This window comes from Puma concolor, chromosome A2 (genome assembly GCF_028749965.1).
Source record: "Puma concolor isolate L17-30 chromosome A2, mPumCon1.1.hap2, whole genome shotgun sequence".
NCBI classification, from domain to species: domain Eukaryota; kingdom Metazoa; phylum Chordata; class Mammalia; order Carnivora; family Felidae; genus Puma; species Puma concolor.
In genome coordinates this window covers 55,706,647-55,732,943 of record NC_141668.1, presented here as the reverse complement: position 1 = coordinate 55,732,943, position 26,297 = coordinate 55,706,647, and the positions used below count along the sequence as shown (strand labels likewise).

Below are 26,297 nucleotides of genomic sequence, written 5' to 3'. Positions count from 1 at the left end.
CGAGGTAGAGTCTAGAAGGACACGCAAGCAGAAGGCACAGCATGGACCAGCGTGTACAAAGGGCAGACCAGTGCACGATGAGGGCGTCCACGCAGTTTTGTGTCTACGGCACCACAGAGGGTCAGGGAGAGGGAAGAGGCTGAGAGGTGATGCTCCCAGGTTTGAAACACCCCGGCTCAGACATTTTTCAGACGTGGGCGCTCAGACGAGTCACTTCACTGCCCTGAGCTTCAGTTTCATCCCCTGTGAGATAGGAATAATAACAAAACCCACACTGTCCCAGGGAGGTACACGAATTAAATGCAATCTGTATGAAAAGCACACGGTCACGGGCCATCTAAGGCACACTGGCGACAGACTCGGCAGGGGTGGCCAGGACGGACAGGATGGGCAAGCTTGACAGCACAAAAGTAGCAGCAGTCACAGTATCAAAAGCAGCTGTTGTGGCTTTTTGTTTTAAATTTTGAGTGGAGCGGACACAGAATGTTACATTACCTCTAGGTGTACAATATTATACATTATGCTAGGCTCACAAGTGTAGCTACCATCTGTCAACATACAACTCCATTACAGTGTCAGTGACTGTATTCCCTAAGCTGTGCCTTTTATTGCCCTGACTTATTAGCTCCAAAACTGGAAGCCTAGTTCTCCTTCTCCCCTTCACCCATTTTGCCCATCTCCCCAGTTCCCTCCTTGCTGACAACTTTGTTCTCTGTATTTATAGGTCTGATTTTGCTTTTTAATTTTTAGATGCCACCTGAGTGAAGTCATAGGGTATCTGTCTTTCTCAGTCTCACTTATCTCACTTAGCATGATACACTCTAGGTCCATCCATGTTGTTGCAAAAGGCAACTATCTCATCCTTTTTATGGCTGCATAATATTCCATCATATACATTTTCAGCATCTTCTTTATCCATTCTTCTTCTGATGGACACTTAGGCTGCTTCCCTATCTCATCATCAGGAAAATGCAAATCAAAACCACAATGAGGTGTCACCATACACCTCTCAGAATGGCCAACACAAAAAGAAAAGAACTCAACTGTTGGTGAGGATGTGGAACCCTCATGCACTGTTGCTAGGAACGCAAACTATTGCGGCCACTGCGGAAAAACAGTATGGAGGTTCCTAAAAAAATTAAAAATAGAAATACCATATGATCCGCTAATTCCACTACTGGATATTTACCCAAAGAAAATAAAAATGCTAATTTGAAAGCCTTATGTTTACTGCAGCATTATTTACTGTAGCCAAGATATGCAAGCTGCTTTGTTTCTTAACGCCTACAGCACTGCTGGGCTCTAGGCAAAGCCCATCACCCACACCCTGCACTGCTCAGAATGCTCCTCCTGGTGGATCTACAGGCTCTCCCCTCCCCCACTGCCTGACTGTGTTCAGATGGAGAGACTACTGGCTTCTGAATAAGGCCATGATCATGACCAGAGCTCAGTTCTGTAACTGAAGTAAAGGCTATGAGGACCCTGGGAGCCGAAGGGAGGAGAAAAGGGAAGGGATGAAGGACAGCAACATGGCAGAAGATTCAGAGACTCCTGCAAGGGAGCTGGGGAGATGGGAGAGGAGAAGGAGGGGTCAAGAACACCAAAGATAAGGATAGGAATGAGGAAGACAAAGGGACAACCAGGGAAGGGAAAATGGTGAGTGTGAGATCTCCCTTGATCAAGGCTGGTCCATGGGGCGCCTGGGTGGCGCAGTCGGTTAAGCGTCCGACTTCAGCCAGGTCACAATCTTGCGGTCTGTGAGTTCGAGCCCCGCGTCAGGCTCTGGGCTGATGGCTCGGAGACTGGAGCCTGTTTCTGATTCTGTGTCTCCCTCTCTCTCTGCCCCTCCCCCGTTCATGCTCTGTCTCTCTCTGTTCCAAAAATAAATAAACGTTGAAAAAAAAAAAATTAAAAAAAAAAAAAAAAAAAAGGCTGGTCCAACTGGCAGTCAGGTTACATGTGGGGCTGGAGAGAAGGCAAGTCATTGAGAACTTGGAGGTAATGGCTGAAAGCAGGCCAACCCCTAGGTCACGAAAAGGAAAGGTCTGGACACAAAATCCTGAAGAACATCCACATATGGGGACAGGAAATAGAGATGACCACAAAGAATGAATGATGTGAGAGAGAGGAAGAAGCCTGGGGAGTGGAAGCAGGTGGCTGGTGGGTCAAATGCTACGGAGACATCAAGGAAAGTGAGGACCACAGACACCAGGGAGGCTACTGAACCCGAGAAAGACCAGCTCCCACAGAGGCCACAACACACACAGGCAGCCGAGTGACGAAGCAGGCACTACCCCTATGTAATTAACTGCTTCTCCTCCTGTACTTGCCCAGTTGAAGCAAGGCAGGTTTAATTTACAGCCTTTTAAGACAGGCTATGGTCCAGGGAGGATGAGGAATTTTGAGAGCCACAATGAACTCCGAAGTAAGTGCCACAGAAGGCTAGCTATTTTGACTGGCCATGCTGCTGCTAAGGCACAATATAAACCTCCAGGAATCCAACTCTCCGAGAAATGCAACTTGTGTTTGCCAGAGATCTAAGTAATTAAACAAAGAATAACGTTCTCCCCAGCACGTCCAGGAGTGAGGTGCCGGAAGAACCACGCCGCAGGAGCACAGAAACACAAATGTCTCATGGTAACCACATGTTCCTGCACTGCCATGGCTCCTGCCAGCCATGTGGGAGCACTCAGAATACAGCCTCAACACAGGCTGCAGCCCCGAGGTTGCAAAGAAAATGGCTCCGATGTGAGACATTTTTATTAAAAAAAAAAAAAAAAAAAATTTACTGTACACAGAAAGGACTTAAACAGTATAAGTGATGTAGGAATGCTCACTGGTTCTTGAAATATGAAGGCATAATGCTTCAAAAATGCTCAACCATCAACTGCTATCACCAATCTCAGACCACACTCAAAAGAATACCCAAACCAAGATCCAGGCTTCCAAAAGGCCACACCTGTCAGAAAAGGAAGCATCCGTACCTGTTTCCCTGGCTCCAGAGAGTCAAAACTATCACAGCTCTCTTCTGATGAGAAGGTTTCCATGGGAACATCATCTTGGAAACCGACAAACTCTTCATCATCACTGGGGGCGTTAAAGATGTCAGCCACTTCTTTAGGGATCTGTTTTGGATTCAAAAAAGAAGAAGCATAAAACCAGGGGCTGGGTTCACTTAGGGGAATTTTCTAGAGAGGAGTAGGAATTAGCATCTCCTAGCTCTATCAATCTGCCATGGTCGCCCAGAAGACCCCAGTAACCGAGCAAAATGTGCTTCAGCTGATACCTCAGGGCAACAAAAGAAGAGGGGGAACGGAGAACAAAACTGTTCTTTTTCAAATTCTAGAGATCTATCCCATCTTACAGAGAATGTCAAGGCCATAGCTAGATAGATGCTGTTTTTGACCTCTTCACACAAAAAATAAGGAAACCATCATTGGTTTCTGAGAAACCACAATCTATTTGTCTCCTACACTGGATCTGTCTTTAAATGTCATCCATGTAAAAAACATTACATAAGGTAATTACTAAGCTCCTCTTTTCTTCATTTCCACCTATAGCTCTTTAATTTTTCTGTTCCTTTTGTCATCTGATTCAGATGTGAAAATTCACACAATAAAGTAAGCAGATTTACTCCTTTTCTATATTCTCAATCAAGTACTTCTAGAATTAATCCCAAGAGAATTTAAACCGTATTATGGGCAATTATCCCAAGAAAGAATGTTGTCAGCACACTTGATCTAACAAGTATGTATTTGCTGAGAGTTCCTGTTCGTATGTTGACTGCCTATTTGTTCCCAACTCGTGACTTTGAAAAAGTTCAAAGCCACAGGAAGGTGAAGGAACACTACAAACATCCATATATTCTTCATCTGGAGCCCCATTTGCTTGTTTTCTCTTTCAACAAACATCAGGTGGAACCATAGGCATTAGCTACTATTTCACTGTTTGTGACCTAGAAAAACAGCCATTTCGCATGAGCCAACTCAATCCACGTATATTCAAAGTAAGTTGCAGAAAACATACTAATTCACCCTAAAATACTTTAGCACACATCTCCCGAGCATAAAAACATTCTCCTATACAGCACCAAAACTACAATCACACCTAAATAATTAATATTAATTCCATAATATCATTTACTACAAGTTCATATTTAAATATCTACAACTGTCACCAAAATGTCTTTAGTAATTTTGGGGGGACAAAGGGGATCCATTCAACCAGATATCATGCATTGTCTTCGTTTTTTTCGGACACTGTTTTTTGTTGCTTTTCGTAACACTGACATTATTTAAATAGCCTAGGACGACTGCCTTGTAGAATGTCATACATCCTGAGCTTATGTGATTGATTCCTGATATATTTTTTTTTTATTATTTTTAAAAAAAAATTTTTTTTTCAACGTTTATTTATTTTTGGGACAGAGAGAGACAGAGCATGAACGGGGGAGGGGCAGAGCGAGAGGGAGACACAGAATCGGAAACAGGCTCCAAGCTCTGAGCCATCAGCCCAGAGCCTGACGCGGGGCTCGAACTCACGGACCGCGAGATCGTGACCTGGCTGAAGTCGGACGCTTAACCGACTGCGCCACCCAGGCGCCCCGATTCCTGATATATTTAAGATAAATACTGTTGACGATTCTACGCAGATGCAATGCAAAAAGAGGCACAAAAATATCAGGTTATCCCCTAATAATCAGTGTTTTTTTAACATAATTATAAAAATTTCCCAACATATTCTTAAGTAGGTAGAACAGTATAAGGAATACACACATGGACTCCCTAGCAATTATTTGCTCATGGCTCAATTTGATTCATCTGTAGCTCTACTCAAATGCCCTCCTTCCAAATCATTTTGAAGCAACTGCAGACATAGTATCATTTCACCCGTATCATGGGCAAATACAGTCTGTGTTCTAGGTTCTGTTAACTTATTTTTGTAACTCACAGTTCATTTGTATCATGATTTGAATAGGGTCCAAATACACATCAATAGGTCGCAGGTGTCCTTTTTTTTTCTTTTGGTAACTTACTTTTGAACAAACTGGGTCATCTGATTGTAGAGTTTGCAAGAGTCTGGAAGGCTGAAGTTTTGTTTGTTTGTTGCAGCTGCAAGATGATATTTACCAGACTCCCCTGTCCCTGTGGATTTCCTGTGATTTGGTAGTTGAAGTTATAAGCTCAGCAGATTCAAGTTCACTTCTTTCTGGGAAGATGATGACTATTTTGTAGGCATTGCTGCTGCTTTATTCAGAAAGCACAGCATGTCTGGCTGTCTGTTTTTTTAGTGGTGATGCTCTCTGATCAACAAGTGGGGGTAGAACGTGCCAGATTTCTCCTTAGCAAAAATACCTCTTCCCCTTTTTACTTAGTGAGAAATAAGTAGGGTGATAGTTGACATTCTGTGGATATCCTTCCCCTGATAACAATTCACTCAGTAGTTTCAGCAACCATTGATAAGTCTTACCTGAATCAATTACTACACACTAGGGGTTGCAAAATGGTCATTTTCAAATTTGATTCATCCTTTATGTACTAGCTGGCACTCTTCTGGAACACAATATTCTCTTTCTTGCTGTCTTCCCCTTTCCCCTTCTCTCCCTCCCATGTAGATTCATGGAATTTTTTTTTTATTCAACGTTATATAATCCATTACTGTCACCATTATTACTGATGTTCAAATTGTCCTAAATTTGGCCACTGGGGGAGCTCCTTCAAGAGAGTTTCTATGTCCTTTTGACACAACCCTAATAGTCTGTGGGCACCTCTTTCCTTTGAGGCACAACTGTGCCAAGTGAGCCTTACACTTTCCCTGCCCAGACCTCGGATCAGCCATTTCTCCAAGGTGCGCACTGGCATCTAGAAATCAGATCTGAGAACTCGGTGTGCTCCTTGCTGGCTAAGTATCACTGCTTCTAAGCTCTTTGCCAGGACAGAGCAACGATATTTTAAATATCCCAAATCACATGTTCATAATGACACCTTGAACTCAAATCCAGTACAGCAACTCCCCCATTAGTATCTCCCTTCCCCCACAATGAAAACTCCAGCTCTCAGGGCACCTGGGTGGCTCAGTTAAGCGTCCGACTCTTAATTTTGGCTCAGGTCATGATCACTGGATTTGTGAGTTCGAGCCCCGTGCAGAGCCTGCTCAGGATTCTCCCTCTCTCTGCCCCTCCCTCGCTTATGTTCTCATTGTCTCTCTCAAAAATAAATAAATACTTAGAACTTTTTATTTAAAAAAAACCTCCAACTCTATTTCTCATATACGTACCCACTTGCTTTATCTACAACACACACAAAATAGTTTCCAACTTATACCACCAACAAACACCACTACCAACAATAACCACCAACGACAATCGAGTTTCAGATTTCTTTGCAGTCCTTTGGATCCTTGGCATATAGTCCCACTACCTACTAGACCTCTGCCCTGAGATAACCTGCCCATCACTGAACTTGAGGATGCAAATGTACTTTACCTGTACTTCCCATTTCATCATATGAATATTAAAGAGGTGTCCTCAAGGCTTGAGATTTTCATAAAATAATATGTATTGCTACAAGACATTCTTATGTGAAACTGGCACTTAGAATTATTACAATAACTACGTCCGTGTGGAACCCTGAAATGGTCTCAGCATTCGGGCAGACACAGAAAGAGTTCTAGTAACAACAGCAAAACAAAAAACAAACAAAAAAAAAACACTGCCACATTTATGCTGAGAAGCTCCTCACAAAGCCTGACATGGTTCTTGGCAGAAAAATTAAAACTTTTCTTCAGGAGGTAAATTTAACAGTATCTGGCACCCTTATCTTTCTTTTCAAAGATACTTTTGTTAAGCCATCACAACCAATACACCAAAAAAACACTTGTAACTGGAGAAGCATAAAGTGTGTTAGATTTTAGGGAGTTCAGTCCCTAAAGTGGCAATGAGGGATCGTGACTGGTTCCAGTTATCTTCCGTTTGACTTACCACCGTTCTATGAATCAGAGAGCTCCACTGGCTCAGAAGCCTATTTTGTTGTTGTTGTTGTTAAATTCATTTATTTTGAGAGAGAGCTGGAGAGGGGCACGGAGAAGGGGAGAGAGAGAATCTCAAGCAGACTCCTCACTCAACTCTGAGTCCAACACGGGACTAGATCCCAGGAACCAGGAGATCATGACCTGGGCCGAAACTACGAGTCAGATGCTTAACCAAGTAAGCCACCTAGGCGCCCCCAGAAGCCTGTTTTAACATAAAAGGTGAAAGAAGGAAGCACATCCCATGTAATGATTTAACAGAAGCATCCGTAAGGAATGGAAAGGCTGGCAATTCGAGTAAATTTCTTCCGGCCACAACTGCATCAGCCCCAGGCTGTAGCGGCAGCACCCCCCAACCCTCGGCCCCCGCCCCATGCAAAGCCTATGTCGGCCCAATTCCTCCCTCTTCATCTAAGACTTCTGCATCTGCTCCAGAGGTACCATTAGGGCACTGTAATTACCAATTGGGAACAAAAGGAAAGAACACGCTTTCAAAAAAGCAAACACCAGTAGGCATTCTTGGGGCATTCAGGGCTCTGTTTCTTGCTGCCTAACTTCAAAAGGCATGAAGAGTTTCAGTCACAAGCTCTAGGATTTAGCAAAAATCTTCATAAGATACTCAAGTGTCTTCAATAAAAAATGCTATTTAACAGACTCGACAAAGAAATCAAGATTTCTACGCAACGCACCTGATAAAAGGTTCAAGGGGACATCCGTCCTATGTGTGACCAGTTCAGCAATGGAACACGACATCAGGCCCAAGGATTGTCATCTTTCTGTGCAGCTCAGCAGCAATCCACTGACTGACAAGGATGCGGGGCACCCGGCACTCTCATAAGTGGGGGATGGAAATATCAAACGGTAGGGCCACTTTGGAAAAACAATTTAGCAGCTTCTTATGAAATTAAACACTCTTAGCACATGATACAGCATTCCTGCTCCTAGGTGTTTACCCAAATGAGATGAAAACATAGGTTTGCAAAAAACTTGTAATCAGCAATTTTATTCCCAAACCCATAACAAATCCAAATCAGGTAGAAATGGATAAACAAAACGGGGGACAGAAATACCATGGAATACTGCCAGCAATAAAAAAAGAGTAAGTTACTGATAGACGCCATATGGATAAACCTCAAATGCATTAGGCCCAGTGAAAAAGGCTACATATTGTCTGATTCCACTTATGTGACATTTTGGAAAAGGCAAAACTATAGAAACAGAACACAGATCAATGGCTGCCTGAGGCTAGAGGTCAGAGGAAACTTTTGAGAGATGATAAAATCAATTGTGGCAGTGATTACACAAAAATCCATAGCACTGAACAATAAAAACGATTAATTTCATTGTATATAAATTAAGCCTTAGTCAGGAAAAAGGAAGAAAATTATGTAGAAACAGTGTAGACCTACAGATTTCCTAGACTTGGATCCTAGCACATAGAATTAAGATTTGGTAAGAAGAACACCACACATCAATGGGGAAAAGATGATGTCAATCACTGATGATGGCAAAACTGCCTATCTGAGAAGAGTAACCCGGTCCATTTTGCTTCTCTCTCGATACCACAAAGGAGAATATATGTAATGTGAACACACAGCTGGCCTCTGAATGGGGGAGACTTTAAGCACGCATGTTAAGCAGATCAAAATGGAAAAGAGGGCGCCTGGGTGGCTCTGTCTGTTAAGCATCCAACTCCTAATTTCAGCTCAGGTCATGATCCCAGGTTGTGGGTCCCAGAGCCCCACATCAGGCTCTGTGCTAACAGTGGAGCCTACTTGGGATTCTCTCTCTCCCTCTGCCCCTCTCTCCTGCCTGTGTGCTCACTCTCTCTTTAAAATAAAAATATAAAGGGGCACCTGGGTGGCTCAATCAGTTGGGCATCCAACTCTGGCTCAGGTCATGATCTCACCATCCGTGAGTTCGAGCCCCACATCGGGCTCTGTGCTGACAGCCTGGAGCTTGGAGCCTGCTTCAGATTCTGTTTCTCCCACTGTCTCTGCCCCTTCCCCACTCACATTCTGTCTCTCTCTCTCAAAAATAAAATTAAAACATAAACAAAAAGAAAAAAAAGGAAAAAAAAAAGAATATAAAAAGAAATTTTAAAAACTGGAAAAGAGTAGGATCATGGACCACTTAACAGTTTTAAACTTCTAAAAAGAAAAATTTTGCAAAGGAAAAAAAGTTGGGAGAAAAGATGTGCCACAAGTAGTCAAATCACTAATGTTACGGAGAAGCTCATACAAAATGGTATGTTCCAAGAATCACACAGATAAAATAGGTAAAACAAAGAAAATCCACTAAAAAGGAACAGAGAAGAGGCTAAAAACGTTATTTTAAAAGTCTTCAACCTCCCTAAGTGATGAAAGCAACAGAAGTTAAGACAAGTGTCCTTCTCTACCAGCAACTGTGTCATTTAAGGGCACCCTCGACGAAGGGGAGAGTACACCTGGACAAACACCCTCACACAGAACTAAGAAGAGAACAAATGGGATTCAGGTTTCAAAACAGAAATTTGGTCATATACATCTAAAACAGGGTAGTTAAAAAAAAAAAAAAACAAACATACATACATACAGTGAGATTCAAAGACTTCCAGAAAATACGGTTAAACTCAGAGTGACAGGAGTATATGAACTATTAATAGCTAAGAGGATCATAAAGTCAAGGATTACCAAAGTGTGATGAGATGTCATCCATCAGTTGGAGGACCTCCCCTCATTCCAAAAGGCAGCAAAGTTCAGCCTACTTACTAAAGGGCACACAACTTGTTAATACCCCTACAAAAGACATCCCAAGCAAATGCAATTTTTCAATAAAATAACTACGTATTAGTTAGTATTCAGTATTTAATTCAATCAAAAAAACCTGAACTTAAGAGGACACCAAAAACATGAGTAACAAAAGAAAAATAAACTCGTAAACATGGACTTCATCAAAAGTAAAAACATCTATGTATCAAAGGACATTACTGAGACAGTGAAAGGCAACCTACGGAATGGGGTAATAGCTGCAAATCATGTAAGCAGTAAGGCTCTAGGACTGAGAATAGATAAAGATCTCCTACAATGCAGCAACAAAAACCATCCAATCAAAAAATGTGTGGGACACCTGGGTGGCTCAGCCAGTTAAGCATCCGACCGGCTCAGGTCACGATCTCACAGTTTGTGAGTTCAAGCCCCATGTCGGGCTCTGCTCGGAGCCTGCTTGGGATTCCCTCTCTCCTTCTCTGCCCCTCCCCCACTGGTGCTTTCAAAATAAATAAAATAAACTTAAACAAAAAGACAAAGACAGAATACTGAAAGCAGCCAGAGAAAAGCAACTCATTACATATAAGGAGTCCTCCACAAGATAATCAGCTGATTGCTCAGCAGAAATCTTGAAGGCCAGGAGACAGTGGGATGGTGTGTTTAAAGCACTGAAGGAAAAAACTCAGTTCTGTCAACTAAGAACTCTGTATCTGGCAAAAGTGTCCTTCAAAAATGAGGGAGAAATGAAGACATTACCAAATAAACAAAAGCTGAGGGAGTTCATTAGTACCAGACTTGCCTAACAAGAAAGCCTAAAGGGAGTCCTCTGATATGAAATTAAAGGGAACCAGAGGGTAACTCAAAGCCATATGAAATATAAAGTTTTCAAGTAAAATATAAATACTGGTATTAATGTGAATTCAATCTGTAACCCCACTTTTTCTTTTCTACAGTATAAAAATGCACCTATGAATCTGTTAGTGGTGCACAATGCATAAAGATGTAATCGGTGACATCAATAAAAGAGGAGGCAGAGCTGTATAGGAGCAGAGGTTTTGTATGCCAATGACAAATTGGTAGCAATCAAATTATTTTAATTAGAGAACGTTATATGTAACCCCTATGATAACACAGAGGAAAAAAAAAATCTATAGAATACACACAAAAGGAAATGAAAGGGGAATCAAAATACACCATTACAAAGAAATCAACAAAACACAAAAGTAGGCACTAACGGAGGAAACAAGGGGCAAAAAAGCTATTAAAAAAAAAAAAGAGAACAAAAGAAAACAAAATGGTACAAGTCCTTCCCTATGAGGAACCACTTTAAATGCAAACAGATTAGGGAGACTGGATGGCTCAGTTGGTTAAGCATTCAACTCTTGATTTCAGCTCAGGTCATGATCTTGCCAATTCATGGGTTTGAGCCCCGCACTGGGCTCTGTGCTGACAGTGTGGAGCCTATCTGGGATTCTCTCTCTCACCCTCTCTCTGTCCATCCCCCACTCGCTCTCTAAGTAAATAAATAAACTTTTAAAAAAGGTTAAAAAAAAAAATAAATGCAAACAGATTAGACTCTACAATCAAAAGACACAGGAAGGAAGAATTAAAAAACAAAACTGGTATCCAAATGTACACTATCTGTAAGAGACTCACTTCATGCCTAAAAAGACATTTAGGCTGAAAAGTGAAAGGACACAAAAGATATTCAATGCAAATAGTAACCCAAAGAGAAAGAGACATGTAATGACTATTCCAGTGTCAGACAAAGTAGACATTAAGTCAAAAAATATTACAAGGGCATATTGTTAAAAAGATCAATTCATCAACAAGCCATAACAATTAAAAATATGCATGCACAAAACTTCAGAGCTCCAAAACATATGAAGCAAATGCTAACAGAAATGAAAGGAGAGACAGTTCTACAATAATAGTTGGAGACTTCAATACCCCAGTTTCAATAATGGATACAGTAAAACAGAAGATCAATAAGGAAATAGAGGAATTGAGCAATACGATAAATCAATTTGAGCTAACAGACATATATAGAACACTCCAACCAACACAGAATATACATTTTCCTCAAGGTCGCACAGAAAACTCCCCAGGACAGACCATATGTTAGGCCACAAAATAAGTCAGAATAAATTTAAAACATTTGAAGTCATACAAACTGTCTTTGTTGATCAGAATGGAATAGAACCAGAATCAGTAACAGAAGGAAGACTAGAACTCACAAATATGTAAAAATTAAACACCACACCCTTAAATAACCAATGAGTTACTCCAAAGAAGAAACAATCACAATGGAAGTTAGAAAACACTTTCAAACAAGTGAAAATGAAAACAATACACCAAAACTTACAGTCTGCAGAGAAAGCAAAGCTAAAAGGGAAATTTAAAGCTGTAAACACTTATGTTAAAAAAGATCTCAAGCCAACAAACTAATTTTAATCTTTATTTATTTTTGAGAGAGACAGACAGCATGTGAGCAGGGGAAGAGCAGCGAGAGAGGGAGACAGAAAATCTGAAGCAGGCTCCAGGCTCTGAGCTGTCAGCACAGAGCCCAACATGGGGCTCGAACTCACAAACCGTGAGATCATGAGCTGAGCCACCCAGGTGCCCCACCAACAAACTAATTTTACACCATAAAAGGAACTAGAAAAAGTATAGCCAACTAAATCCAAAGATAAGAGAAGGCAGGAAATAATAAAGATTACAGCAGATACAAATAGAGAATAGAAAACCAATAGAGAAATAGCCACAAAACCAAAAGCTGGTGTTCTGAAAATACCAAGATTGACAAACTTTTAGCTAGACCCACGATGAAAAACAGATACAAATTACTGAAATAAAGTGGGGTTATTACTACCAATTTTACAGAAATAAAAAGGCTAATAAAAGAGACCTATGAACAACTGAATGCCAACAAACTAGGTTAGCTAGATAAAATGGACAGACTCCTAGAAACACACACCTTCCAAGACTGATTCATGAATAGAAAATCTGAATAGACTTCTCACCACTAAGGATTTGAATTGGTAATCAAAAGCCCCCCAACAAAGTAAATCCCATGACCCAGATGGCTTCACTGGTGAATAAAATACTTAAAAGTTAAACACCAACCCTTCTCAAACTCTTCCAAAAAATTGGAGAGAGCACTTCTTTACTCATTCCATGAAGCCAGTATTACCCTCACAACAAAGCCAAAGACCCTACAAGAAAAGCACAGAGCAATACCCCTTGTGAATATCAATGCAAAAATCCTCAACAAAATACTAACAAGCCTAATGCAGTAGCGTAGAAAAAAAAAAAAAAAGATTATACAAGATGACTGAGTGAGACATGTTTCTGGTGTGCAAGACGGTTCAACGTATAAAACCAGCCAATGTAATACACTATTATTAACATAATAAAAGAAAACAAAACACATGATCATCTCCACAGATGCAAAAAAAGCATGTGACGTAATTCACCACCCTTTCAGGGTAAAACCAAACCAAACCAAAAAAATTAATCAACAAAGAATGGAAGGAAACTTCAACATAATAAAGGACATATATGGATAAACAGATAACATCATAATGGTGAAAAACTGAAAGCTTTCCCTTAAGATCAGCAACAAGACAAGGATGCCCACTTTCACTACTTCTATTCAACATAGTATCTGAAGCTCTAGCCAGAGCTATTATACAAGAAATAAAAGGCATCCAAATTGGAAAAGCAGCAGTAAAATTATGTTCGCAGGTGACATAATCATATATGAAAAGCCTAAAGATTCCATAAAACCCGTGGGCCCTATTAGCTAATTCAGTAATGGTGCAGGGTACAAAATCAACACACAAAAATCAGTTGCATCTCTACACACTAACAATGAACAATCTGAAAAGGAAATTAAAAAAACAATTCCATTTACCATGGCATCAAAAAGAATGCAACACTTAGAATTACCTGAAGCAACAGGCAGGAAGACTACGCTGAAAACTACAGTGAAAAACATCACTGAGACAAATTAAAGAAGGCAGAAACAGATGAAAAAACATCACACATTCATGGATTGGAACACTTAATACTGTGAAGGTGACATTACTACCCAAGGCTATCTACGGATGCAATGCAGTTCTATCAAATCCCAGCAATATTTGTTTGCAGGAGAAAGCCCCTCCTAAAACTCATGTGGAATCTCAAGGGACTCAGAATAACCAAAACAAATCTTTAAAAAGAAGAACCAAAGGCCCCTAGTGGGCTCAGTCACTGGAGCATGCGACTCTTGATCTAGGGGTTGTAAATTAGAGCCCCACATTCAGTGTAGAGATTACTTAAAATCTTTAAAAAAAAATACCTAACATACATACAAAAACAGAACCACGTTAGAGGACTTACACTTACTGATTTCAGTACTCACTACAAAGTTATCCAAACAGTGTGGTCCTAGTGTAAAGACAGTGCAATAGAACAGACAGCCCGGAAATAAACGTTCACATGTATGGTGGTCAAATGATTTTTAACCAAGTACCAAGACTATTCAATGGAGAAAGGAGAATCTTCTCAAGAAATGATGCTGGGAAAACTGGATATCCACACCCAAAAGAATGAAGCTGGATCCCTATCTTAACACAACAACCTACAAAAAAACCCAAATGTGCCCAAGACCTAAAAAGTAGGAGCTAAAACTCTAAAACTTAGCAGGAAATATAAAGGAAAAGGTTCATGACATTGGACTTGGCAATGATTTCATGTATGTGACACCAAAGGTAGAGGCAACAACAGGAAAAAAAAAAAGTAGATAAATTGCACTTTGGCAAAATAAAAAACTTCTATACATCGAAAGACACTATCAAGAGATTGAAAAGGGTAACCTGCAGAATGGGAGAAAATATTTGCAAATCATGTATCTGATAAGGGATTAATATCCGACGAGATCGGGCGCGTTGGGATTAATATCCAGAATACAAAAACTCCTATAGCTGAAAGACAACAGCAAAACCCAATTTAAAAGAGCAAAGGACTTAAAAAGATATTTCTCCAAAAACAAGCTGATGGCCAGGAAGCATGTGAAATGATGCTTCAAAACACTAACCATTAGGGAAATACAAACCAAAACCACCATGAGATGCCACATCACATCCATTAGGATGGCTGTTACTTGAAAAAAGCAGAAATTAAGTGTTGATATATACACAGAGAAAGTGGAACTTACGTGCAATGTTGGTGAGGAGGTGAAGCAATTCAGCTTCTATGGCAAAAATATGGTAGCTTTTCAAAAACTCTGACACTGAATTACCATATAACCCAGCAATCCCACTTTTGGTCTTTGTATGAAAAATAGTGAAATCAGAGACTCAAACAGTTATTTTATACCAATGTTTATAGTAGCATTAATCACAATAGCCAAATGGTGGAAACAGCCCAACCGTCATGGATGGGTGAATGAATAAACAAAATATGGTATACACATGCAAAGTATTATTACTCAGCCTTAAACAGGAATGAAATTCTGACATACAGCATGGATGAACTGAAAACATTATGTTGAGTGAAATAAGACCCAACAAGACAAGTATCTATGATTCCACTTACTTGTGGTACCTAGCATAGTCAAATTCATAGAGACAGAAAAGTAGAAAGGTTACCAATGGTGGTGGGACAAGGGGGAGGGTGAGAATGGGGAGTCAGTGTTCAATGGGCACAGAGTTTCAGTTTAGGATCATGAACAAGCTCTGGAAATGGACAGTGGTGATGGCTGTACAACAACATGACTGTGTTTCTGGCCAACGAATTATACACTTAAAAATGGCTGAAATAGTCAATGCCATGCTAATGCATACTTTACCACAATGAAATAATAGGCAAAAAAAAAAAAAAATCACCAACATTATTTTGAAGAAAGAAATTATAAGTGAAGAGAAACTTACAGACACGTATGTGCGAGGGCTTAGAGGAGCCATCGGGTAACAGAGGAAATGGAGTTTTGGCAGAGGTCCCGGGAGGGAAGCAGCCAAACCACTTGGGAAGAGCTGGTTAATTTCCTTTTCCAGAAAAGTCAGCAGACTGGAAATATGAAGCCAATGTCAAGATTTCACTAGACTCTACAAGACCAGTTATCACACTGGACAAGTCTGCTCTCAAGTGTTTTTCAACAAGGTGCTACGGGCATTCTGGACAGAATGACTATGGCTTCCAATGGGCTCTCCTGCCCACCACAGGGCACTTATAACTGTCCCTGCACTCCAAACCCCTTAATACCAGGAGCACCCACCTCAGCCCTGTTAAACTAACAAATGAAAAGAAGCCCAGGTGTTTCTATTACCACGACAACCCCAGTTCACTCTGATGAACACCACAGAGCAAATCCAACAGCTAAGATAGGAGAGCCTTTGTGTGTCAGGACATGCCGGGTTACCAAGCAGGAAGAAACAATACCAAGTCTTAAAGGGTTGAAACAAAAAAAGGCTTCTCTCCTGTTGATGACACGTTCATCCCGGACAAGCCAGGTGCACCATTCCACACTCTTCCGCACTGTCCTCACACGGGACCTGGGCTGACACAGCTACCGCTACCTGGAACGCTGGCAGATGCAGAAGCGGAGGGAAGGAGACGTGGCAAATGACGCACTGGCATTTAGAAAATTCCACCCAGAAGTGACACACAACCCTTCTCACATTTGATGGGCCAAAGCAGGTCAAACAGTCTTGCCTGTTAGGAGAGCCAGGAAAATGCATCCCTCTCCTTTATCCAGAAGGAAGGAACCTGATCAATTGTACAGAGCCCTGATGGCCTCCCAACTATGGCCAAACAGCATTCTGTGAAGATGCTGGGTCCACGTTCGTTACCGAAAGTTACTAAAGGGTGTATTACTGCCCAGTGCATTACTCAAGAGCACGTCAGCACGGTATCATGCTAAGGAGTCCCATGAAGGGTGAGTCATGTACCGTAGGGTGAAACAATCTTCAAGCTGTTTCAATGTGGTGAGAGAAATAGGACAACCCGGGAAATAAGTCCAGGAGGGCAAATGACCCAGCGGTGAGGGGTACGGTCAGGAAGGACCACTGGTGGCAGCCCCCACAACTGCAGGGCAGAGTCAGCCTGAAGGCAGACCAACGGGGAAGCAAGAGCGTGGAGAACAGCCAGGCAGGAGGTGACTGCCTGGAGGAGGCAGGTGACCCCACACTCACTCCAAACAAGCAGGGAACAGACCCTGACAGTGACAGGGGCCTGGGGGAGGGATCTTCATCCCACAGCCCAGCCCTGAAAGCCTTAACACAGGGGTCCTCTTGACACACTTCGGCCCTGCTGGCAGAGTGGGAAGGGGAATGCGCCCAATCTTTGAGACGCGGCCTATGGGCTGCTGACACTACTTAGCTCCTGACCTTGTGCCACAGTGAATGCACACACTCCCTAGAAGCGCGTCCTTTCTGGTCCCAACCACAGCCGGGGAGGAAGAGGATACACTAGTAACAATGAAGGTTGGCCTGAGGACTAGGGGCTCTTTTCAGTGAGATGTTGAAGCTGGCCTTGCGGGAAAACAAAATGATGGAGGCTTTGTTTTAAGTCCATTAAGGGCAGTGTTTTGTAAGAATCCCCTACCACAAGGCCCCCCGCTGCCTTCAATTATTTTAATTAAAAAAATCCCCCAATAAAAAATGCCTGGGACCAACTGTCAGGAAAAAAAATAAAAGAGAGAATTAAGAATAAGCAGTAATTTTATTTTATTTTTTTATTTTTTCAACGTTTATTTATTTTGGGGACAGAGAGAGACAGAGCATGAACGGGGGAGGGGCAGAGAGAGAGGGAGACACAGAATCGGAAACAGGCTCCAGGCTCTGAGCCATCAGCCCAGAGCCCGACGCGGGGCTCGAACTCACGGAACGCGAGATCGTGACCTGGCTGAAGTCGGACGCTTAACCGACTGCGCCACCCAGGCGCCCCGCAGTAATTTTATTTTTAAAAATTGTTTTCAACGTTTTTTTTATTTATTTTTGGGACAGAGAGAGACAGAGCATGAACGGGGGAGGGGCAGAGAGAGAGGGAGACACAGAATCGGAAACAGGCTCCAGGCTCCGAGCCATCAGCCCAGAGCCTGAAGAATAAGCAGTAATTTTAAAGGCACTTTTATTTTTCTTAACTTTCCATTTTAAGCCATTGCTAATGTAGAACAAAATAGAGGCATTAGACATTTTGCATTAAAAAAAAAAATATGCTTAGGCATTTATATCAGTATCAACTGAAGTGTTTTGTTTTGTTTTCCATTTAATTACCCTCCGAGTCATGGAGCTTTAAATAAAAAGATATTATGGGGTGGGGGAGCGGGCAGGGAGGTATCTTTTCTATTTCAGGATTTGTTACCGGTATGCTCTAAATTTTACACTCACCCTGCTTGTCAAACTCATGAACTCAGGGAGGGCTGGGAGGCTTTCACCATCACAGGTGGGGCAGGGGAAGGGAATTTTCTTCCCAGGAGAGTAATCTTAAATATCCTTTCCATGTTAAAATAAATAAAAATATATTATGGAGGGGCGCCTGAGTGGCTCAGTTAATTTCAGTTAATTTCGTGCGACTCTTGACTTCCATTCAGGTCACAATCTCATGGTTCAGGAGATGGAGCCCCGAGCTGAGCTCTGCGCTGACAGCACAGAGCCTGCTTGGGATCCTGTCTCCCTCTCTCTCTGCCCTTCCCCTGCTCACGTTCTCTCTCTCAAAATAAATAAGCTTTATATATATGTATATGAGACATAATGCAAAACAGGCCTAACTTTTAAAAATAAAACTGGGTAAAACTGAAGATGGGTGAAAAAATCCCCTGCACAGACAAGGCTGGCTGCTATACCTCCAGGCCTCTGGGGCAGGCCTCTGGGCCTCTCCGCTTTTAGTGCAACAGAAACATTTGAGAAGCCCTGCTAAAGGATGTTCCAGTCTGTCCTAACTCTTACTTCCACTCCCTACACAGTGGCAGCTCTAAACCATCAGGGTTTTTTGTTCGGTTTTTTTGTACAATTCAACAAATATTTAACCCCTGCTCTATGCCAGACCCTTCACACATCAGGATAATTACCATTTCGGCCTGCCACGTGATTCACGGTCATCAGCCACTACCCTGGGGTAAATCCTAAGGCCCTCCTGACAGAGGAAGAGGCCTGCCACGCCAGGCTCTGTGCCAGAAGACCTGGACGCCAGAGCTCAATCATAACTGCAAGGCACTCTCTAAGTACATAGGACCCTCCTGCAGCAGAGGTTTAAAGATGGGGGGCTGCCCACACAGCTGTGCGGCTGCTATGGAGGGCCTGGGGTCTGGGGGAAGGGATCCCTGGACCATACCCAGTGCTGAGGACATCAGTACGACCAGCGGGGGGGCACAAGACACCTGCGAAGTTATCACCCACACACCTGGGTGGCTATTTTTAAACATTTTAAGTGACATAAAGTGCATATACCTTAAGCGTACCGTCTGGTAAAGTTTTACAAACTGCACCCAGTTTGTATGCGTGCACACAGATCCAGAAATACATTTTTCTTAGCTCTTAGAAACCCCTTATTATGGAGCCACTGTTTTACCTTTGGACATCCAACCTTCAGTAAACACTTTCAGACACCTAGGACAGGACTTATAACTGAAATAAACAAAACAAAAGAGGGCAACTCTTTTTAAAAATGGGCCGGTGCCACAGAGGCAAGGGGCTCAGAGCAGGGTATCCCTGTCCTTCCACATCAACATGACTGACCTGCACAAACTCCAGCATAGCCCAGTCCACAGGCACCGTGGCCGTCATCCATTAGCACATTCTCCGATCTTCTTGGTTTCCTAGGTGGTGAGGAACAGACCTCTACCACTACTCTGCAGTCTCCCAAACTAAAAACATAGGGAGGTGCTCTACATTCAGGAAGAAAACAATGTTTCCATCTAATTATCAGGAGCCCTGGTTCCAACCTGAGCAAACACACTTGCTTTCTCTTGGCTAGTAAAGGGGGCAAAGCCTTAGGAAAACTTGTTGGAAACTCCCATCCACTGCAAATCAGGCACATTCCTTTCAGGAGGCAGTAAGTACATGATAAAGAAACGGTAATTAAAAACAGCATGGGGGCACCTCGGTGGCCCAGTCAGTTAAGCCTCCATGGGCTCAGGTCAGGATTACAGTTTTTGAGTGGGAGCCCCACTTCCAGCTCTGTGCTGACAGCTCAGAGCCTGGAGCCTGCTTTGATTCTGTCTCCCTCGCTCTCTGCCCCTCCCGCACTTGCACTCCGTCTCTCTCAACAACAAACATTTAAAAAAAAAAAAAAAAAAGAAAGAAAGAAAAAAAGAAAGAAAAAAAAAAAAAAAACAAAACAGCATGGACCCGGGCTCCTAGGTGGCCCAGCTGGTTGAGCTCTGACTTCGCTCAGGTCATGTTGTTCCTGTTCGTGGATTTGAGCCCCACTTCAGGCTTTGTGTTGATGGTGTGGAGCCTGCTTGGGATTCTCTCTCTCTCCTCGCTGCCCCTCCCCCACTCATGCTTTCTTGCTTTCAAAATAAATAAAACTCAAGAAAAACAACAACAACAACAACAACAACAGTGTGGACTCTAACACAAGGCTTAGGTATGCACCACCGCTGTGGTATTGTAAAGTTTCTTCTTTTAATAAAGAAAAATTTTTCAACAGAAAAATACATAAAATACACACTTCAATGAAACACTGCAGTCATTAAAAACGAAAACTGCAAAGACCTCCAAGCTCCCCAGAAATAGCACGGACAGTGCTAAAGAAAGCAGAATTTAAATGGCAATCATACTACAAAATTAGGCAAAAATGGTGACTAAACACAGGCAAACACCAGATGGGAAATATCTAGAAAAATTACACCCAGAGAATAGGAAAGGTAGAGCAGTAGTTCCAAGTCTGTTTTTATTTCAGCTTTTATGAGCATGTTATTACTTGTACAAAAATTCATCTGAGTACCATTCCTATATAAGAGCTTTGTGGATCTTACTCATATTCCCACGTTTTTACACACTATACCTAAAGAATCTGGTCCAAAGCCTAATCTGGCCAGCTGCTAAAAAAGAACCAGACCCAGGGCCTGGGTGACTCAGTGGGTTAAACATCTGACTCTTGATTTTGGTTCAGGGCATGATCTCGTGGTTGGTGAGTTGAAACCCACATCAGGCTCCACACTGCTGACAGTGCAGGGGGCCTGCCTGGGATTCTCTCTCTCTCCATCTCTCTCTCTCTGCCTCTGTCTCTCGAAATAAATAAATAAACTTAAAAAAAGAAAAGAAAAAGAAGAACCAGAGCAGCTGCTAATGCCCCAGCCCTTGGAGTTAGTTAAAGGGAAGAGCAAAGGAATGAGAAAACTCAAAAGTGCTCACCACCCCTCATATTTACACAATACATTATACTTAGCACGTCCTTGAGTAACTCAATGGCACTGTAAGCTGGACAAAGATTTCTATCCTCATAACATTATTTCAGTGAAAGCTGTGTCACTTGCCAAGATGGATCTCGGGAGTCCAGTGGCAAGAGTGAGGACAGAATCCAGCCTCCTGCCTGGCTGGGCTGCCCAGAGCAAATCACTCCAGTTCCCCGTATCGTTAAAATCCAGATAATACAAGCCACCTCACCGAACTTCAGTGAAGATTCAATCTGATAAAAGGCAATGATAGTTTCCAAGGGGGGAGTGGAGGTGGGAAAGGGTGACTCCTAAGGTCTTCTCCCATCCCCAAAAACCAAGGGCCCTGAAGCCAGCCGAGTTCTGACAAAGGCAGAAGAGTCCAGGAGTTCCAGAGCGACCTTGGCACTAAACACATAGTAAGTGCTCAAAGAACATCTGATAGGACTAACCCCCGCCAGGGAGCCCTCTGTCATCAGCTGATGATTAGGAAGAAAACAAGTCATGAGCTACCTGAACACAAACCCTGGCCCCCAACTGTGAGACTCTACAATGTTTTGCACCACATACAGATGGTGCATTTAGCACTGTTAAAGACCAAGTATTCTGCGCATTAACTTCAGCTATACTTCAAATATGTTTCTGCATGGTCCTGTTTAAAAACATTCAGATAGAGAACTGATGGTTACCAGAGGGGAGATGGGTGAGGGATGGGTGAAACAGGTGAAGGGGATTAGTATACGTATCATGATGAGCGCTGAGTCATGTACAGAATTGTTGAATCACAATCCTGTACACATGAAATGAATATAACACTGTATGTTAACTATAGTGGAATTAGTATTAAAAACTTAAAAAATAAAATAAATTCAGAAACCACTGCTTTCCAAGAAGAAAAGAAAATGGTCCTACTGATATTTTCTTCTCTCTAGCCCTCCTCCACCAGCGTGTATCAGTTCCACTTTGGTGAATAAATCTAGATCTTTGGAAAAACCAAATTCTATCTCAGAGATAAAAAATTCTAAACTGTAGGTTAGAGAAAGTGCTGAAGAGTAAAACAGAACTCTCAAGAACAGTTTAAGATGAACATGTCTAGACTATTCTATTTGAATGGCTTTATTGACCTTTTTCATTAATTTACGATCATATTCACTGTTTTAAGTCACAGAATTACCTCATGGATTTCTGCTCTTTGTACCTGACCAGATCAGAATGGCTGTGATCGCGGACATTTCTCCTCATCAATGAGAATTCCGTTCTACAGATGGGATGGTCAAAAGTACATCAAAACAAACAAACAAAAAAACAAGTGGCCTTTTAAATATGGGACTATTAAAATGGCCAATTGTTATGGGGTCCTTCCAAGAAGTCACAACAACCCCTTTCTGTGAGCAGCTTCTGAAGCTCTGGGCACACATGTTGAGTCAGAGAATCCTAAGGCTACACTTTGTTAGCTATGAGGTCAATACCAGAGAAATTCCTCTTTACCCCTTCCACAGCATGCATGACTCGGAGACTAGCTCCGTTTCCTTCTCCAAGAGTCCAACCTGTACCCTAGAGCAAGAAGAGAGTAAAAGGACAACACTGACATTCACAACCTCCTGGTTCTTCTGCTAGGAAGCTCCGGCAGTCCCAGCCTGCAGCTCCTGTTTGAGCTGCACTCCAGAGGGCTCTCAGGAAGGGACCACACCCTTGCCTTTACTGGGGCACTACTCCTGTCATTCAACATAAAAACATAAAGACCCAGTGATGGGCCCAATCAGGACTTCAGCCATAGGAGGCGTGGTCCCCGTCAGAGAACATCAAATCTAACCCAGGGGTGAGGTTGCCAAAAAAGCAGAAAGTAGAAGGGAGTTCAGTTTAAATCAGTGTCTTAGAACATCAGGCCGTAAGCGGCTTTGCTGGAACCCCTTCCAGCTCTGCCCTTTCCAAGGGATGGAAATTGTATTTACTGTGTATGTGAGACTAAAAGCCACTGCACACTGTGCTCTAATGCCACGTCAGGCAGTTCATCACACTGCTTTATTCATAAGGCTGGGGGACAGGGTAGAGCCACTCGAATTTAGTACCTTGCTGTGCCTGAAATGTTCATTAAGTGCTCTCACCTACAGTCACCTGCCCACCCTATAGAACTTCCCCACTAATTTAAAGAGACTATAATCTGCTCATGTTTAAATTATGATGAACAGGAACATTTCAACTGGAAAAATCGTCACACATCTTAGTTTGTGATGCCAATTAGGTCTTTAGGAAAGAAAAAAAAAAAACCTTATCATCTTACATAAAGTAATTTGCCCTAATTGGTACATAATAGGTCAGATTATAATTTGTGGATTACCCCCACCTGGTAAATAGTTTATTTAACATTTTAGAGCTACCAAAAATCAGTCTCATTATTTGACAATAAAATGTTCACTTCCAAATGCATCTAAGTGATGGGAGTGTAGTTAGGGCAGAACAACAGGTTTCCATAATCCTATATTATCAAGATACATTTTCTGATGAAATTCACCTAGGGCCCAAGGCTCCTTCCAGAAAGGGTGAGATCCTAGAGAAAGTAAAGCCTCCTAGAAGCACAAGAGACTAATTATATCATCAAGGCCAGTGTTAAATAAAACAAAAGCAAAAAACTAACCCTATCTCAGTCCTTCTTACTCTTGAGGTCTGTCCTTTCCTTACTTTCAACACCTCCCCTCACTGGGGAAATTTAAAAATAATACCCTCTCATAAACAACATTTTTTTTCCCCTCAAATGTCTACTTGCAGGAAACCTTGCAGACATCACTAAATGGCCAAAGGGACCAACCATTAGTGGCTCTGCCTCTAATTTGCGCCAGGACTCAGGCAGGTGACAGCAGCCTGCGCTCAGGCACCACTGACTGCTCGGGCAGCCTGGGCGCTGCTGGGTCGCTTCAGTCTCCCAACGCCAAGGCCTGGGGCCCCGCCTCTCTCTCTCTCTTTCTCTCCAAGGCCCAGCACCCAGGTAAAGAGGTAAAATACCACCAGTCTAAGGTAAAGTGGAAACGGTGAGTCAAAGGCACTCACAAAACAAACAAAAAACCGTTACACAAAGCCTCCCCCAACTCTCACAAGCTGCTTCCTTCCCTTTCTAGAAGTTTTATTTTTAGTTTATTTCAAAAAAGTTGGCATTACTTACCTCTGAAAATACTAGGTATGTTCGTTACTAGAAAGGGAAAGCTCTTAAGTAAAACAGGAAACTGAAGCCACGTTCACATTCCCACCACCCAGTGAAACATTTGGGGGTACTCTCAAGTGCGTGTTAATGGAGATTTTTAAAACCTCGTTAGGACCATACTTCATAACTGGGTCCTGCTGTTTACGCTTTGTGATCTTGGGGCTTTTTGTTTTTTAACTTGGCCTCATGACGTTGCCATTTCCCCTTCCAAGTGGTTACTAATTATTCCCTGAAAACAGTTACTAAAGTTCTAGAACAAATACAAGAGCAATTCCTTGTAAATTACACCCCATTATCCGAGTTGAACAGGACCCTTACTGTTTTCTACAAAACTCACTTGCCTGAAACTTCCTTATTTCTGTGCTAATTCCCGGAGAAAGTGGGGGACGCGCACCAGAAAGCGCCCCGCACACCCCTCTCCACCCCCGCCTGCACCTCCCTCGAAACGTGTCCACTCCTCAGGCTCGCGGCCCCAGCGGCCCGGCCTGCGACCCCCCGGGCACCCACCCGGGAGGGAGGTGAGCGCCACGCGCGGGGACGCCCACCCTCTCCAGTCCTGGCGGCACAGCGACGACCCCCTGCGAACGCACACCTGCACGGCGCGCCCGCTCCGGCGTTCGCGGGGCTAGGCTGGCCAGATCCACAACGCGGTGGCCCAGGGCCACGTTTCCACCCCGAGGCGGGGAGGAGAGCCGAGAGCAAACGGCAGGCAGGCCGTGATGCGTCCGCGTAGCGGCGGGACCCTCACCTGTGAGCGAGACGCCAGCTCCATTCTTCCCACCCGGGCTCCAGCCTCCTGCTACCACGCGGCCGCGGGAACCTGGCTCGCCACGGGCCCGTCGCCAGCAGAACACCCGCGGCCGCGCAGCCCGCGCGCTGCGCCGGGAGCTCCGGCGGGCTCGGGGAGGGGCGCACTTGGCGCCCGGGACGGGGGAGCTCGCCGCGCCTCCCACCCGGCGCCGCCGCGCTGGGCTGCGAGGCTCGAGTCTCGGACCAAACTTTCGCGACCGGTGAACTTCGCTTCGGCCGCGGCGTGAGAGGAGGCAGCAGACGGGCGCGGCCCCAGGCGGCTGCGGGTGCGGGGGCGCCGGGCTCCCCCCTGCAGCGGCGGGAGGGAGTGGAGCCGTCCGGCCGGGTTTCGCGCGGGAGAAATGAGGGGGCAGTCCCGGCGCAGCCTCCAGCTGGCACGCCCGACTACGCGCGCCGGATATTTGCACGGCTTATTCCAGGTCCTGCCCTGGAGCACATGCCTCTGTTGCAGTCCGTGTCTCTGCTCCAGAAAAGCATTGTAGAGCTACTTCAGAGCTGGTTTTGTTTCGCTGTTGCAAAGGGGCGGGGTTCCGCCGCCTCCCCAAACATTTTCTACAGGGTTCACTTTGCAAACCAGGCATTCCGGGTTGGGGAGCTGCAAAATCCCCTGGAACTTTAGACAGCCTTTGCTACACCATTGTACACGTAGGCCTATAGCCCCACTAGAGATTTCTAGAGGTTAGAAAGCTGATTAACGAATACTGGCTGAGCAGGTAGTATGTGTCAGGCACTGTATTAGACCTGGCAACACAAGATTGCACAAAAAACAGGTCCCTGCTCTGTCGGAGCTTCGGGAGCCAGCCACGGGCATGACGACATAAATGCAATATTCATGCAGGTAAGTGTAACAGTAATGTCACAATTAATTTGATTAATAATTTAACAATTCAAATATCATCGATAATGGTGATAATAAATTCAATTATAATGATGCAAATAAAAGTAAATGTGGAGCTATGATAGATGCCAGGAAGGAAAAGGTAAGTGGTACTACGGTGGTTTAAAACAGGGAGACTTAATTTGGCACAGGTCAGGGAAGAATTCTTAAAGTTCAGGTATGAAGAGTGAAGAATTAAGTGGGTGGAGATTGTGGAAGGCTTAAAGTAGGTATTGGGGGAGGGTGATGCATGAAGTTGTCCTCAAATCCTAGCAGGGT

General features: G+C 43.3%; 1 protein-coding gene across 6 annotated transcripts in view; it reads right to left on the bottom strand.

Annotated features, from left to right (window-relative positions):
- The window catches only part of CDCA7L (cell division cycle associated 7 like), a 185,011-nt gene that overhangs the window by 14,230 nt on the left and 144,484 nt on the right, over positions 1-26,297 (bottom strand). For 5 of the 6 annotated variants that reach the window (XM_086694542.1, XM_086694535.1, XM_025929503.2 and 2 more), the window contains one exon: positions 2,985-3,125. In XM_086694542.1, coding sequence (XP_086550668.1) covers positions 2,985-3,047 — 63 coding nt within the window. In that variant the 5' untranslated portion in view covers positions 3,048-3,125. Of the gene's footprint in view, positions 1-2,984; positions 3,126-25,079; positions 25,363-26,297 lie in introns of those variants that run through there. The other variant, XM_025929506.2, reaches the window with a different exon arrangement.